The sequence below is a fragment of the Molossus molossus genome, unplaced genomic scaffold (assembly GCF_014108415.1).
Source record: "Molossus molossus isolate mMolMol1 unplaced genomic scaffold, mMolMol1.p scaffold_m16_p_5, whole genome shotgun sequence".
In the NCBI taxonomy this organism is placed as follows: domain Eukaryota; kingdom Metazoa; phylum Chordata; class Mammalia; order Chiroptera; family Molossidae; genus Molossus; species Molossus molossus.
In genome coordinates this window covers 1,676,675-1,694,106 of record NW_023425388.1, presented here as the reverse complement: position 1 = coordinate 1,694,106, position 17,432 = coordinate 1,676,675, and the positions used below count along the sequence as shown (strand labels likewise).

General features: G+C 50.4%; 1 protein-coding gene across 1 annotated transcript in view; it reads left to right on the top strand.

Annotated features, from left to right (window-relative positions):
- Positions 1-4,808: 4,808 nt before the first annotated feature.
- SCAF4 (SR-related CTD associated factor 4) overlaps positions 4,809-17,432 on the top strand; it is a 64,823-nt gene continuing 52,199 nt past the window's right edge. Inside the window, exon 1 of the mRNA XM_036242679.1 lies at positions 4,809-4,855. Within this exon, the coding sequence (XP_036098572.1) occupies positions 4,826-4,855 (30 nt within the window). The 5' untranslated portion in view covers positions 4,809-4,825. The remainder of the gene's footprint in view (positions 4,856-17,432) is intronic.

The window sequence follows — 17,432 nt, the reverse complement described above, 5'->3', positions numbered from 1 at the left end:
AGAGAGAGAGAGAGAGTGAAAGAAACACATCGAGTGGCTGCCACCCGCACAACCCAACCAGGGCCGGGGACACGCTCGGGGACAAACTGCAACCGAGGTACGTGCCCTTAGCGAGAACTGAACCCGGGTCTCTCCGGACCGCAGGCCAACGCTCTAACCACTGAGCCAAACTGGCCAGGGTGCTGTTCATCTTCTTAACAGGCTGCATTTCCACTGCGTCCGGGTCTGCTCACAAAGGACAGCCTTGTGAGTTTTTGTCATCCGCCCCAAATTTCCTACTGGAGGATTTGACTTTTCTGCCTGGAAAGATAGAGACCAAGTCCCGCAGGAGTTAGGCAGATGGCCACCAGGTGTGGCAGGGCAGAGAGAGGCGCTGATGCCTTCTGAACAGGAAAATGGTACCAAACACCGCGAGGTGCCCGGAGTCTAGCTGATAACACGCATTCCCCGACCACTTCGTTTAAAAGACCTCTCAGACGCTAGCAAAACAAGCAGCAAACAACCCTATCCGGAAAAGAACCTGCAGAACGATCTACCTCGAACACAAGGATCTTGGAAGCTACCTCTTCTGCACAGAAAACGTTCTCCTTCACCAGTCACTGGGTTCAACAGCCGCTGGAGGCCAACAAACTGAGACGGTATTGAGTCCCAAGTGCAGTCTGTGTGAGGCTGAGCTCACCACCTTCTGCACAAGCCTCTTCCCATCCCGGCTTGAGATTGCAGACTTCGTCAAATCCATGTCCCTAACTCACAGGAGGGAAGAAGACTGCTTATATGAATTAAGGGAGAAAGGACCCCATTAAGCTCTGTGCGCCCATTTTTAAGTTGTACTACTGTTCACAGAAAGAGGTAGAGGGAGGTGGAGGGCAGAGCATGTAGGAGTCACGCAGATTTTATTTCAGATTATAGCCACACAAGACAAGACGTGCTAGGGCAGGGCTGAGGGAGCAGGTGCTGGGAGGTGTGCAGTCTGGCTGGGAGGAGAGTGGGCATCTTTTCAGCACGGTGCCTGGTGGAGGAGGTGCTGGGCAAGCGGTGAGTAATTGAAAGGAGGTGGTGGGTGTCTGGACATTAACTGGATGCCAAATGAGCCTTCCTCCATGGAGGGGCAGACAGGGACTGTCCATGAGAGCAAAGCCCAACCTGAGTCCACTCCCAGACCTGTCCAGGGAGTGGCAAGACTTGGCTTGTGTCCTGGCAGGAGGCTGGAAACATGGGGTGACACTTCGAACAGTATTTGGTAGACAATGAATTCTCCAGAAAGCCAAGGGTTTGGGCCACTAAAAACTGCATTTTCGAATGCAATGTTGGTGGTCCTATAGATGACAACTCTTACAGAAGCAAAATGGGTTTTAGAAACGTAATGATCGTTTGGCTGAGAGATAAAAAGGTAGTGATATGAAGTCGATGATGGGGGGGGGTCTGGAAAAAATATTTGGGATCTACTTTGTTTCTTCAGTAGTTAAGAGGATGTTTGTCTTGTCTTAGACAAGCACTCTCTCTTTTTTTTTTTTAATCCTCATCCGAGGACATTTTTCCATTTTTTGTACAGACAGAGTGGGAGGGAGAGAGAGAGGGAAACATCGATGTGAAAGGGACACATCGAGTGGCTGCCACCCGCACGACCAACCAGGGCCGGGGACAAACTGCAACCGAGGTACGTGCCCTTAGCGGGAACCAAACCCGGGTCTCTCTGGACCACAGGCCGACGCTCTAACCGCTGAGCCAAACCGGCCAGGGCGGGCACTCTCTCTTGATCCTGCAGCTTTTCACACGCTGCCTTCAGGGTCACGTTCTGTAACGTACCTCCTGCTCCTTCCCCTCCGGAGAGCACACCAGTCTGGCTCCTGCCCTCACCACCCCAGACACTGTTCCTGCGGAAGGCCTGAGATGCAGCCAGGTACCTTCCGTTCCTCACCTTGCCAACTTCTACCTTCAGCATGGGAAGGGCTGACTGCGTCTCCTGTGCCCCTTTTCTGCCTCTCGCTCCCACTTATTACCCCTCGAATATCTCTGTTCCCTGTCTGTTTCAGCCCCTGCCACGCCAGCTGAGCGCTAATGACTACCAGATCCCTACCTCCTCCCAGCCCTAGCTCCAGCCTCCACCTGTGCTTATCCAATGGCCTCCTAGACATCTTCATTTATTTGCCCCAGGGGCAACTCAAACTCCATAGGCCCCAGAAGGAAGTCATTTAATTCACTTTAGTTAACTGAATGGGGCCTCACTTCCTCAAGTGTGACACAGGGGTATTACTAATAGCCACCTCATACAGAAGCCTGTTACGGAGATTAAGTAACACAGAATAGCATGTCAGATAGACCCTGGCACATGAGAACGATGTACAGGTGTTAACCATTATCCTGCCTTCACACACCCTGTCCCTCCTCCCCACATATTCCCTAAGTTGACTTATAAACCCAACCACCCACACTGTTCAAGCGAACCATCACCATCTTTCTTTTTTAATTTGATTGGGTATCTATATATACATATATAGATATAGAGAGAAGAAACATTAATTTGTTGTTTCACTTATTTGTGCATTCATTGGTTGATTCTTTTTTCTTAAATGTTTTTATTGATTTTTAGAGAGAAAGGGAGAGGGAGAGGGAGAGAAACATCGAAGTCAGAGTGGAACATCGATGGGCTGTCCCCTACACGTCCCCTACCTGGGATTAAGCCTGCAACCCAGGCATGTGCCCTGAGAGGGAATCAAACTGGCAACCCCTTTGGGTGCACTCTAACCACTGAGAACACTGGCCAGTGCACCATCCCACTTAAATATCTGACTTTGTTCCTTCTTCGCTCCAGTGCCTTAAGCCCTCAGCATCCCCTGGGAGCAAGGCTATTTTTTTGTTCTCACCCGAGGACACTTTTTTTTTTTTTTGCATTTATCTTCAGATAGAGCTGGAGGGAGAGAGAGAGAGAAACATCCATGTGCGAGAGACACATCACCCGGTTGCCACCCACACAGCCCCAACCGCCGGGACAAACCGCAACCAAGGTGCTTGCCCTTTGCAGAAACCAACCCGGGGGTTGGGGGGTCCCTCTGGTCTCACTGCCAAGCCAAACCGGCCAGGGGAAGGGCTATTCTTTCCCTGACTCCACTCTTGCTTCTCCAGTCTTTCTTCTGAGAGCACCCCCACCCTCTTCCTCTCTCCATGGCTGCGCACTACTCTGGGACTACACTCGAGCTCCTCAGGGTGGCGGAGAGACTCTTTGGGCCCTGGTTCAACCGCCCCGGTCCACCTGGCTGCCCAGCGGCCGCTGGCCCTCCTCGGGGGAAGCTGGTGCACAGCGCTCATCGAGCTCAGGCTGCAGTGTCTTCTCCACACGTCGCTGCTTCTGCCAGATGCCGCCCAGGTGCCCCTTCCTCCGAGAAGCCTCCCTGGACTTCCAGGCGGACGACTCTGCCCCGGGCCCGGGGTCCTGCCCCGACACTCCTCGTGCTCTGCTCCCCACTGTCCTGGGCCGTGAAGGCGGAAAACCGATTCTATTCCCATACGCTCGGAGCCCGGCCCAGCGCCTGCACGACGGGAGGTACCGGGGGAAGTGAATCGGGGCGAAGTCTTTCCCCCAGAAAAAGGAACAAGGTGGCTGGGGGGGCGACGTCGAGGTTCCGCGCGAGCCCCCCGCCCCGGGGCTGTCCCACCGGCGGGGGCTCCGAGGCCTGGGTGTCCCCGGGCTGTCCCACCGGCGGGGGCTCCGAGGCCTGGGTGTCCCCGGGCTGTCCCACCGGCGGGGGCTCCGAGGCCTGGGTGTCCCCGGGCTGTCCCACCGGCGGGGGCTCCGAGGCCTGGGTGTCCCCGGGCTGTCCCACCGGCGGGGGCTCCAGGGCTGGGTGTCCCCGGGCTGTCCCACCGGCGGGGGCTCCGAGGCCTGGGTGTCCCCGGGCTGTCCCACCGGCGGGGGCTCCAGGGCTGGGTGTCCCCGGGCTGTCCCACCGGCGGGGGCTCCAGGGCTGGGTGTCCCCGGGCTGTCCCACCGGCGGGGGCTCCGAGGCCTGGGTGTCCCCGGGCTGTCCCACCGGCGGGGGCTCCGAGGCCTGTGTGTCCCCGCGCGTCCCCTCGCGCGGATGGACCCGGACGGCTGCGCGGGCCGCGCGGCAGAGGTGCCAGGGCTCCCGCGAGGACACGCCCGGCGGCCGGGGGTTAAGTCCCGCGCCCTTTGTTCCGGGCCCCGCGCCCGCACGGCCCGGCCGCGTGCAGGACCTGCTCGGGCGGCACGGGCCCCAGAGATGCCCGGGGCGCCGCCGCCCGCACGGCCCGGCCTGCGCCGCTCGGCCCCGCGCCGTCCCGCGGCCCGGCCCGGCCCCCCTTGCGGGCCGACACCCCTCCGGCGCGCAGCCGCCGCGGGCGGGAAAGCGCCCGGGCTCCGAGCACCGCGCGCCGGCGGCCGGGCGCGCAGGGCGGGGCGGGGCCGGCGCGGGGGCGGGGCCAGCGCGGCACCGGAAGCGCCGGGAGGCCCGAGCCGTCCCAGGGTGCCCCGCGCGGCGTGGACTCGGGCCGCTGCCGCCATCCCGCTGGCGAGAGGCTGAGAGAGGCCGCCGCTCGCCGGCCGGGCCGTGTGGCCAGTGCGTGAGGGCGCGGGGCCGGGCCAGCGAGACGCACCGCGCAGCCGCCGCCGCCGCCGCCGAACGGACATGTTGGGGCCCAGCGCCGCCGCCGCCGCCGCCGCCGCCTCCGAACGGCACTGAGGGGCCCGCCGCCGCCGCCGCCCGCTTCCTGCTCGGCCCGGCCCGGCCCCGGCCCCGCCGCCCCGCCGCCCCCGCCCGCGCGAGGCCTATGCGAGCGGCGGGCCCGGAGCAGCCGCCGCAGCGCGAACATGGACGCCGTCAACGCCTTCAACCAGGAGGTGAGGCCGGCCGGCCGGGCGGGCGCCTCTCGCCGCGGCGGCTTCGAGGCGGCGCTCGGGCGGGGACGCTTCCTGCCCCGGCGCCGGGCGGCCGGGCGGCGGGGCCCGCGCGCCGCGGCCTGCGGCCCGGGAGGGTGGCGGCGGCCGGCGCCCCTCCCCCACGGCCCGGCGGCGACCTCGGCCGCGTCCCGTCCGCGCGCGCCGCTCGCCCGCTGCCCCGCGAGCGGCGCCGGGCCCGGAGCGTGGGGGCGGGGCGGCCGGCTCCCGGGGCTCGGGCCGCGGCGGCTGGACTCTGATCCCGCCGGGAGCCCGGGGGCGTTCCCCTCCCCGCGGAGCGCGCGCCCTGGGAAGCGGGGTCGGCGAAGGTGCGGGGCGCCCGCGGTCGCTCCCCGGCGCGCACGCCGCGCTCTCGGCCCGCCGCCCGGCGTGACTCCCGCGAAGTTGCCCGGGCGCCCGCCCCGGCCCCCTCCCGGGCATTTGCATGCGAAAGCGCCCCGCTCCGCCCGCCCCTTCCGCCCGGCGCCCCGGCGGCTCGGCCTGGCCCGGCGGGCTCGCGGTAGTGGATCGTCTTCCTTCCGCGGGCGCGGGGGGCAGGCCCGCTCGGGAAACAGCCGCCGCGCGAGTTGGGGCGTCGGGAGGGCGCGGGAGCAGCCGCCTCTCCGAGGTGGCGCGGGCCCGCCGGTGTCACGCGTGGCCGTGGTAACTTCGGGTTTGCGGAGAGAGCCGCGGGAGGGGAGCCGGTGGCCCGGAGCCGCCCCGGGTGTTGGCGGGGTGTTGGCGGGGTCTTGCCGAGTCCCGGCGACGCTCTCAGGAGGACGCAGCCCTTCCCGCTCTCCCAGGCGCTGTTGCAGCTGCGGGGCCGCTCGGGTCGAGCTGGCTGCGGGAGGCCGCGGGGTGCTTAGGTTCGCAGAGCTGGAGAGTGGCCCGCCGGGAGTCCGGCGCGGGGTTCCCGGCTGCAGCCGAGTCGGGGCGCCCAGACCCCAGGTGGCAGCTGTCTGCTGGGCGGCTCCGCGCGCGGCGGCCCGGGCAGGGCGCTTCTGTGCCCCCGCCTCCCCTCGCCGGAGCAGGTGCTCGGCAAGCACTTGTTGAGCGAGTGACGGTGTGCACAGCGGGGCAGCAGCTTCTTAGAGATCAGGCGTGCATTTCCTTCCAAGGTGGACACTTCAGTTTTAAAAAAATTTTAAGTGCGTTTATTCAAGCTGGGGACAGTGAAACAAGGAGAGGCTTAGGGTAGAAGAAGCAACAAAGGGGGCCTTGGAGACAGGGTCACGGGGCTCAGCCCTGACAAGCTGCCACTTTCCATGCTCCCCTGGTTGCAGGTCTGGTGGGGACCCCTTAGAGTCTAGGAGATGCACGCCTGTGGGGGAAGGGAAGGGCACAGGTGTGCTCCTGGAGGGGGGAGACAGCTCCCCACGTATTGGATGTATGTAAGTTTTAAGTATGTTTTGATTTTTAGTGAGAGAGAAACGTTGATTGGCTGCCTCCTGTATGCACCCTGAACAGGGATCAAACCTGCAACCTGGGTATGCTCCGTGACCTGGAATCAAACCAGTGACCTTTTGGGGACAGATGGTCGACCAACTGAACCACACCAGCCAGTGCAATTTTTAGTGAATGAAAGGAATGATTTATTAAGATCACAAGTATTTATGCCCTGGGCTAGGTAGCTCCGTTGGTTAGAGCATAATCCCCATAAGCTGAGGTTGTGGGTTCGATCCCCAGTCAGGGCACATACAAGAATCAACCAATGAAAGCATAAATAAGTGGAACAACAAATCAGTGTTTCTGTCTCTCTCTCCCCCTCCCTTTATCTCTAAAAAAATTTTTTAAAGATCAGAAGTATTTAAGTATTATGGAAGTTGTTACTAAGCACATTATTAAGTGAAGACATGTTAATTCTGATAAAGTGTGATGAGTAGTTTTTACTTTGAAAAATCAGATTTAGGAATTATATTGACTCCTTTAAAGGGGGGATTGGTATTTTAACCCTTTTAAGTGTACAAGGTGAGAATTTGAGTATTGCTCATTTTCCTCAGATAACTTTCATTTCCATTTCTTGTCTTACTTTAGGAACTTCAGATTGCATCGTGTTAGGTGTATGTTGTCAATTCAACTCTCCCCTGAAGAAAACTGTTCTGGAGAAGTTAGTCTGAATTTAAAATCCATCTTGTGCCTGCTCAATTTACAGTGCTTCTCAGTTATTTCTTCCCATTCAAGAAATACGATTGATCAGTTCTCAGTGCCCTCAAATCTCCCAAATCTTACTTCCCAGACATGATAGTGCCCACTCAGCTGCAGAGCTGTGCCCTGACTGTGGTGGCACTGCCGAGGCCCCCTGCCCCCTGCCCCCTGGGAGTCCATCTAATAGAGGACAAGAGACTTAGGCAAATTACTTTACTATTTTTAATCCTCACCAAGGATATGCGTACTGATTTTAGAGAGAGGGGGAAGGGGGAAAAAGAAACATTGATCGGTTGCCTTCTGTACCGTGCCCCAACGGGATGAAACCCCCAACCTTTTGGTATATGGGGTGACACTCCCACCAACTGAGCCACACTGGCCAGTGCTGGCAAATGACTAATATTGTGATGAAACACTTCCTTTGTGGCCTTTGTAAAATACTGAAGACTTGGGAAGGGAAAAGTGTATAGGAAAGAGCAATGAAGGGGCGACTGTGCTGAGATAAATGAGCAGACGTGTGACTCGACATCACTGGAAGGTGAGGGTGGTTACATAGTTTGGGGCCTGACAAGTTTCATGTCTAATGTGTTCGAATTCCATTGTTAGGCTCTTGTCTTCAGGGGAGAGTTGGATAAACTGAAGGTTGGAAGTCATGGGGTGATATAATCAAGACACTTGCTTGATTTGTAGTGTGTGCGGCGGAGGCCAGAGATTTGGGAAAGAGTGGAGTAGGGTTTGAACTTGACGTGTCTGTACTGTGGTGGGAATGGAGAGGAAGGAAAGATGTGGGCCAGAGGGAATTGTGGGCCTTGGCAGCTGATAGGCTTCGTCAGCACCTTTGCCCCCACGTGCTCCATGCTAGGAGCATGGTAATGCCATTAACACAGGCAAGCACTCATCGGAGCATGTTTAGTGGAGGGGAGATGTGTTTGGTTTTTGAGCAGGTGAAGTTTGAATTTGAAGGTCCTGTGGAAATTTTGGCATTCAGTTGGACATCCAGGATTCAAACTTGAAGCAGCCAAAAGAGGTTGATATCCAGGAGTCACTCACATGGGCCTTGAAGAAAATTGAGGCCAGGAAGAAAGGAATTAATACTTAATAAGCAGCTCTGGTGTGTCAGGCACTTTATACATATCTGGTTTAGTGTTTCTACAGCCTTACCTAGACATCCACTTACAGATTAGAACTGATCTTTGAAGAAGGTAGCAGTGATTCGCCCAAGGGCTGCTGCTAGAGACAGAGTAGCAGAGCTGGGGTTGAATGTAAACCTCCCAGCCTTATTGTTGCCTGAATGTGATGTTGTGTTTTTGTTTTTGTTTTTATCCTCACCTGAGGACATTTTCACACCTAGCTTCAGATAGAGCGGGAGGGAGAGAGAAAAACAGAGACACATCAACTTGTTGCCTCTCGCACTACCCCAACCAGGTCCGGGAACAAACTGCAACTGAGGTACGTGAACTTAGTGGAAACTGAACCCGGGACTCTCTGGTCCGCAGGTAGATCCTCCAACCGCTGAGCCAAACTGGCCAGGGCTGAAGGTGATGTTTTGTAGTGTCAGGGGAGTGGTCACAGGTTAAGTAAGACTTAAGAAAAAGCTGTCTAAAATGTTTGAGGGTAGTGGGATCTGAAGTGTATGGTTGAATGGTGGTGGAGAAGGTGAAGTAAGGTGGAAGTTCCATTGTGAGGGATTCAAGAGGAAAGTTGCTCCAGTGGCGAAGGGAAGGAAGAGCAGTTAACAGTGTACTAGGCAGGCACTGGAGTTGGGCCTTTCACGTTTGTCCAGTGTGTACAAGGTCTGTGCTTAGGGGTGTTGAAGCCCTGGTCTCTCTCAGATTGGAGTAGAAGCTTGAGTATGTGGGAAGAGAGGAAGTATAGAGCAGCATAGTTTAAAGCAAAAGAGGGGGGTGACTTAAGCAAAGTTGTACCTAAGAGGAGGGAGAGAAGAACCAGGTAAAACAGGTCAGTTTCTGATGTAGAAGGAAAAAAAAGGAGAGAATATCAACGGACACCCACTAACAGCACTTTCTGGCAAGGCACACGTTAAGAGTTGTAAAAGATGAAAAGATGAATGAAAAAAAGTCAGTCATCAGCCCTGGCCGGTTTGGCTCAGTGATTAGAGTGTTGGCCCGCAGACCAGAGACCTGGGTTCGGTTCCCGCTAAGGGCACGTACCCCGGTTGCAGTTTGTCCCCCACCCCGGTTGGGGCCTGTCAATGTGTCTCTCTCACATCAATGTTTCTCTCTCTCTCTCTCTCTCTCTTCCTCCCACTCTATCTAAAGATAAATGCAAAAATGTCCTCGGGTGAGGATAAAAAAACAAATCAGTGATCAGTTGTGGCCGATTCTTAGTTGTGTTCTGCTATGTTTATTCACTCCCTTTGCTTAATGCACGAAGTTTACAAATGGGATATTTTAAATCATCTCTTGCACTTGTGGCCTTTAATCAATCATCTGTAAATCCAAAAGAACATGTCTTCCTCCCCCTACTTCCCGTCAGAGGCAAATAATGGATTATCAATCTCTGGTCCATTAGCAAAATACAATATTCTATGTTTTGATACATATGGGTAGTGTATTATACATATTCTGCAATGTGGTCTTTTGTTCAATTTTGTTCAAACATTAATACTACATGCATGATAAGATTTAGTTCACTCTAACTGCTGTGTAGTATACCATCCTTAGAATAAATTGCATTCTGTTTATCTGGTTTCCCAGTTGATAAACATATGGGTAGTTTTCTCATATTTTTCCTAACAAACACTGAAATGAACAATCTTAAAAGTCTCCTTGTGTTGTAAAAGTTCCTCTGGGACAGCTGTTCTCAAACTTTGAATTTTGACTCCTTTAAACTCATAAAAGGACCACATAGAACTTTTGTATTTGTGAATTATATCTGTTATTATTTACCATATTAGAAATTTAAGCTGAGAAAAGCATTTATTTATTTATTTATTTAATCCTCACCCAAGGACATTTTTGGGGTTTTTTTGCATTTATCTTCAGATAGAGCAGGAGGGAGGGAGAGAAAAAGAGAAACATCGATGTGAGAGAGACACATCAACTGGCTGCCACCCACACGACCCCAACTGGGGCTGGGGACAGACTAACTGAGGTGCGTACCTTTAGTGGGAACCGAACCCAGGACTCTCTGGACTGCAGGCCAACGCTCTAACCACTGAGCAAAACTGGCCAGGGCAAGAAAAGCATTTATTAAAAATAACAACAAACCTATTACACAGTAACATAAATAACATTTTAAATTTTTTTGTTTGTTTATTTTAGTTTTTTTTTTTTTCATCCACACCCGAGGACCTTTTTTTCCCCCATTTATCTTTAGATAGAGTGGGAGAGAGAAAATGAGAGAGAGAAACATCGACGTGAGAGAGACACATTGAGTGGTTGCTACCCTCACGACCACAGCTGGGGCTAGAGACTAACTGCAACCGAAGTACATGCCCTTAGTGGGAACCGAACCCGGGACTCTCCAGTCTGTGGGCTGATGCTCTAATCCAGTGGTTCTCAACCTTCCTAATGCCGTGACCCTTTAATACAGGTCCTCATGTTGTGGTGACCCGCAACCGTAAAATTATTTTTGTTGCTACTTCATAACTGTAATTTTGCTACTGTTATGTCTTAGGCGACCCCTGTGAAAGGGTCGTTTGACCCTCAAAGGGGTTGCTACCCACAGGTTGAGAACCGCTGCTCTAACCGCTGAGCAAAACCAGTCAGGGTTGTTTTTTTCAATTCTTACCTGAGGATATTTTTCATTTATCTTCAGATAGAGTCTGGGGAGGTTGGGGGGAAGACATCGATGTGAGAAGGGCACATCGATTTGTTTGGCTGGGGACGAACTGCAACTGAGGTATATGCCCTTGGTTGGAATCGAACCTGAGACTTTCATCCCCCGGCCGACAGCTGAGCCAAATTGTCCAGGGTATAATTTTTAAAAATGTTCTATTGAGTCCTGCCAGTGTGGCTGAGTGGTTGAACATTGACCCATGCACAAGAGATGACCAGTTCCCAGTCAGGGTGCATGCCTGGGTTTTGGGCTGGATCCCTAATGGGCATGCAGGAGGCAGCCAATTGATGTTTCTCTCTCATCGATATTTCTTTTTCTCCCTCTCCCTTCCTCTCTCTCTAAAAATTAATAAAAACTTATTTTTAAAAAGTTTATTGAGAGAGAGAAACATCAATTTGTTGTTCCACTCATTTATGCATTTGTTGATTTTTGTGTGTGCCCTGACCAGAGGTTGAACCCACAACACTGGCATATCGGAATGATGCTCTATCCAACTGAGCGACTCGACCAGGGCACAAATAACATTTTCAATGAAAAATGTTTTCAAAACAAAAAAATTAGGAGAGTGGCATTGTTTGGTATTAAAAAAAATTTTTTTTAATCCTCACCCCAGAATATTTATTTATGTATTTTCAGACAGAGAGGGAGAGAGAAAGGGAGAGAGAAGAACATCGATGTGAGAGGGACTCATTGAGTCGTTGCCTCCCGCAGGGCCGGGGACAAACCGCAAGTGCAGTTGGCTGGAATTAAACCTGAGATTCATTGGTCCGTGGGCCGACGCTCTCCTGCTGAGCCAAACCAGCCAGGGCTGTTCTGCATTTTGCAAATCTCATTTAAACTTTGGTTTAATAAAAACTGGGTTTTTATTGACTTATTTTGTCTCTTGCATCGCACATATCACACAGCTCTGGTGAACTGCTGTGCACTTGTGAGAAAATTAATGAAAAGGGGAGTGAATGTCTTCGTATTAATGTGAAAGCCGTTTGTACTTCAAAAACCACTGAGGTGATGTGCACATGATGCTCCTCTTAAATGCAGGAGGAAAATAAGGGTACTTTCATTTCATTCATTTGTCTTTAAAGTTAGAAGTGAGCTTTATGAATACTTAATGTATGAATTGATGTTGGTGCACTTACCTCCGTGGGCTGTTCGTTTTGCGCGGCTGTTGTTGTCCTCATGGAAGAGTTGAGTTCCAGTCTGTTCCCACTGGAAATCGTTCTGTGTGGACTGCTGTCCATTTTTACCTATCGATTACTAGGTGCAATTGTTTATTTATCTATTTTTTATTAATCCTCACCAGAGGGTATTTTTTTCCATTGATTTTTTTAGATAGAGGGCAGAGAGAGAGATACATCCATTGCCCCTCAACACCCTGACCCCAAGTGGGGCTGGGGATTGAACCTGCAACCGAGGTACATGCCCTTGACCAGAAATTAAACCCGAGACCCTACAGTTCAAGGGGCAACACTCTTACTGCTTAGCCAAACTGGCCATGGCGTCTTCTGCAGTTTAGATCGTAATATAAGTTTTATTTATTTTTAAATATGTTTTTATTGATTTTTTTTTTTTTTTTTTTTAGAGAGAGAGAGGGAGAGATAGAAACATTGATGTGAGAGAGATGCATGGATCGGCTGCCTCCTGCATGCCCCCTACTGGGGATCGAGCCGGCAAACCAGGACCTCCCAGTCCAGGGGACGGTGCTCAATCAACTTGGGCCACACCAGCTGGGCAGTGAGTTCTCTTTTAACCTGTAACATTGATTTTCGGTTGTTTTGATCGTGCCTTTCTCCTCTGAGGTCTCTGGAGAAGTGCGTGGACGTGGAACAAGGCTTCCTATGCACAGGGTGAGATGGGGAGACCAGCGCAAGTGCAGTGACCTGAGTTTCTCTTGCCTCCCTTGGTCACATCATGCTGTCGCGTGAGAAGCTAGGGGTGTTAAAAGCGACGGTCCAGGTCTCTGCTCTGACAGCAGCAGAGCTGGCTTCAAGGCGAGTGGAGTGTAGCTGCTCACAGGTTGGTGCAGTAGCGCTGGCCACTGGTGTTGTGTACAGGCTCCTTGTCTGTCCTTCGTACAGTGTTGTCTTTCAGAAAAGCTGCATGGGCACGTGGTCATGAACTGGTTCGGAGAAAGATTGGGATAATGGAAAAGTTGGCTTATAAACTCTTGTGAAACAGTTCAAGAAATAACACTACTTATATTTGATAAAATGGTAGTTGAGTGTGTGTGTGTGTGTGTGTGTGTGTACATTTGGGGGGAGGTTTGTTTTTTTATATATCAGTATAAATTGTAGGTTCTCTGCCAGGTTTTTTTGTTATTGACTGACTGACTGATTTTTAGAGAAAGAGGGAGGAAGAGGGGGAGAGAGAAATACTGTTGAGAGAGAACATTGATTGGCTACCTTCTGCATGCCCCGCACTGGATTTTTGGCCCACAATCAGGAGATGTGCTCTGACCGGGAATCGAACCAGCGACCTCTTGGTGCATGGGTCGACGCTTCACTGAACCACACCACTGGGCTCGTTATCAAATATAATCACAAAAAAGTTGTACATGAAGCAGCAGATACATACACATATAGGTGGAAAGTCTTAAACATAACATTACTTTTGCCAGAATTTTTTTTAAACCCACTTTTACAATAAATCCTAGACATTACAGTACTACCCATGTCTTTTTTTATCATTGATGCTGATGACTTTCATATGTCTCTCTCCTTAGTCAAAAAAAATTTCACTAGAACCTGGGCTGGCTTGGCCCAGCCATTAGAGCACTGGCCCTCAGACCAAAGGGTCTCGGTTTGATTCCCAGTCGAGGGCACATCCCTGGGTTGCAGGTTCGATCCCTGGCCCCGGTCAGTAGGAGGCAACCAATCCATGTGTCTCTCTCTCTCCTCTCCTCTTCTCTTCCTCCTCCTTTCCCTCTTCCATTCTATCTAAAAAATCAATGGACAAATATACTCGGGTGAGGATTAACAAACAAATTTTTTTTTCCTCTAAAATATTTTCGCTCAAAAAGTCAGTATATGTTTTTGTTATATTTGGTAAACATTTAAAAAACTGTGTGAACATTTACTTCTTTACATTTTGTTTGTGTAGTAAAGACATTTCTCTATAACTTTTATTCGTGGGTCTTGATGCTTCATGTTCCACTGGCCCTTTCTCCCAAAGCAGTGTGGCTACTTGTAAATATGTGTACCAGAAAAAAGGTCCTTCCGGAAAGAATCACATGCAGACATGTTTGGAATGTACTGTTTAAACACAGGAATGTATGTGTGTCTGCATCGTGGGTTGGAGACACCTGCTGAGCTTGGGCGTGCAGGCTGTCCTGAGCCCTGGAGCAGGGCCCTGGTGAACGGTGTGCAGATCTGCACGTTCGGGCACTGATCATGTGACTGGAGGGTTTCCTGGTTGAATCTGCACTCAGAACAGATGGCTTATTAAAGGATCAGTAACCACAACAATGTCATTTAAAACTTAGAGTCCTAGTCAGCAATATTTTAGGGGAAGGAATATTTTGTTCTTGATGTTATTTGGAATTGCTGGTGTTGGTGATAATAAAACAATTTTTGGTCAGTTTTATTGTTGTGTTTAGAGTCTTTAGAGACAATGCACCCACTTACTGCCTGACCCTGAGTAGACTTCTCTCATTGCCCCACTCTAGGTATGCTAGTACCTTCAAGAGCAATAGTTAACTAGCCCTATAGTCTAAATCTCCCTTTGTAATATCCCCAATCTATCTCTTAAAAAGTTTTTCTTTACTGATTTTTTTTTTTAATCCTCACCCGAGAACACTTTTGCATTTATCTTCAGATAGAGCAAGAGGGAGAAAGAGAGAGAGAGAAATATCGATGTGAGAAAGACACATCGACTGGCTGTCACCCACACGACCCCAACTGGGGCTAGGGACACCCTGCAACCGAGGTACATACCCTTAGTGGGAACCGAACCCAGGTCTCTCTGGACAGCGGGCTGATGCTCTGACTTCTGAGCCATACCAGCCACGGCTCTTTATTGCGTTTTTTTAGAGAGAAAGAAAGGAAGGGAGGGAGAAGGAGAGAGATGAAACATCAATAAGAGAGAACATCAGTTGGCTGCCTCCTGCATGTCCCTCACTGGGGATCGGGCACACATGTGCCCTGAGCATGTGCCCTGACTGGGGATCGAACTGGCTACCTCTTGGTGCAGGGTCGATGCTCAACCACTGAGCCACACCAGCCAGGCTCTCTCTCTCTTTTTATTTATTTACTTGTTATCCTCACTTGAGGACATTTTTGGATTTATTTTCATATAGAGCGGGAGGGAGAGAGGAGGAAGAGAGAGAGAAACTGATGTGAGAGAGACACTGGTTGCCACCCACATGACCCCAATGGGGCCAGTGACAAGCCGCAACCGAGGTACTTGCCCTTAGCAGGAACCGAACCCGGGACACTCTGGTCTGTGGGCCAGCACTCTAACCGTTGGCCAGGCCTATATTTCTCTTTTTTAAAAGAGTTTTTAAAACCTGTTGAAAGTATTACAGATGTCCCTCCTTTCCCCCCCAGTTGGCCTCTTCCTCTTCACTCCCACCCCACTTAAGACTTTTTTATTGAATTTTAGAGAGAGAGGAAGGGAGAGAGAGACATTGGTATGAGAGCGAAACATTGATCAGCTGCCTCCTGTACGAATCCTGCTGAGGACCAAGTCCGCAACCCGGGCATGTTCCCTGACCGGGAATCAAACTGGCAACCTCTTGGTGCATGGGACGACATCCAGTCAACTGAGCCTCACTGGCCAGGGCCCCAGTACATCTTTATGCACTATATCATGAGTATTTTACTTTATTCCTCCTTTTAACTTTGTCAGAGCTTGATTTTAGCCGAAGTGGAATTACAGTATCCTGCTTAAAGGAAACTTATCATAAAACAATTTATGTTAATGCACCTTTTAAGCCTTTAGGAAACAGCTAAAATATTCTTTAATTTTTAATAGTCACATATCATCTAATTCACCTCAATTAAGAGATACTGAATGAAAAATCACTTTAGAAAGGACAGCCAAGTTTGGGGTTTAGTTGGAGATGTGGTCAGATCTTTATAAAAGCCTTTACCATTGTTTAATAAGCACACACATATTAGAAAGTTAGTTGTTTTTTTGTTTTTGGTTTTTTTTTTACGTATGAAATGTCCAAAATAGACAGATTCATAGAGAAAGAAAGTAGATTGTTGGTTGGGGCAGGATAGAACGGAGAGTGACTGTCATTGGGTATGGAGCTTCTTGGTGGGGAGTGAAGGGGAAAATACTCTGAAATCAAGTAGTGTTGATGGTAGTGCAGCTCTGAATGTAATAAAAACCACTGAACTGTATACTGTAAGGGGTGAGTTTTATGGTATTCGAATTATGTCTGAAAGGTGTATAAAACCGTTAGGTTTTAACACATTTCCATTGTTTTGTTGCTTGATCCGATTTTCTATCAGGTTTAAACAGTGCCTACTAGCTACTAAGTGGCTCTGTAAATTATTTTGTTGATCATAAATCCTAAGTTTGTTCAAAGGATAAGTTTAGTTTTTTCATGCTATTTCAAGATCCAGTGGGGACAGTAGTCCACTGGGGACAATAAATCCACTGGGGGACAGTTCAAGGAAGGACAGGAAAGGAATCCTGTCTTTGCTTATTAAATAAATAGCAACCAGATGCCAGCTAATGGGTTAGGTGTTTTATACACATATATATGTGTGTGTGTGTGTGTATACATATATATATATGTTTTCATATTCTTTCCATTTCAAAGACAAGGACACTGGAAAGGTGGTGTGCACTGTCGAAGGTCACACAGAGTAGAAATGGCAGCTCTGAGATGTGTGTGAGTCCAGCCCACAGCCTAGGTGGCTGTTCTGAAGTGGGGTGTCTGTCAAGTGAGAGGGCTCTGCACCTGAAAGCATGGCAGCAGCCCCTCCACTGTGGACCCTGTCGGAGGGACTTGTCAGGGTTCATTTCAGGAGAATGGAGTTTGGTCCGTTTTTGTCGTCTACAGTAATGCAGTAGATAAAATCAGTGTTTCAAATGTAAGGTATACTTTTAGGCATTGATATTTCTTTTACTAGTTTATATTCACAATTAAAATTTTAAGTTGATTTGGATTTTATTAATGCTAACATTTTCAGTTTTAGTCCCTTGCTTGTGTATAGATCCAACGATTGCAACTTTGTGGAAATAACCAGGTTTAAATAAAATACAAAAAATAGGGGGTGATCTTTATTGTTTTTATCTAATCAAATGAGTATATGTCCTGGAACCAATTTTATTTCTTCTGTTGAGGTCTAGTGAGAAATATTTAATTCACAAAAATGTTTTATAGCCAACTTTGGGGGTACACAAAGCTCTCATTAGTGAGGCACAGTAAAAGATTTAAAAAAATTTTTTTAGACAGAGAGATCAATTTGTTACTACACTTTTTGAAGCATTTATTGGTTGATTCTTGTATATTCCCTGACTAGGGATGGAACCCACAGTCTGGGCATATCAGAGTGCCCTCTGACCAGCTGAGCTGTGGTCAGGTCACAGTGAAAGTGATTTTGAAAGCTGGCATCTGTGCCAGCAGAACGAGTGATGGCATGAA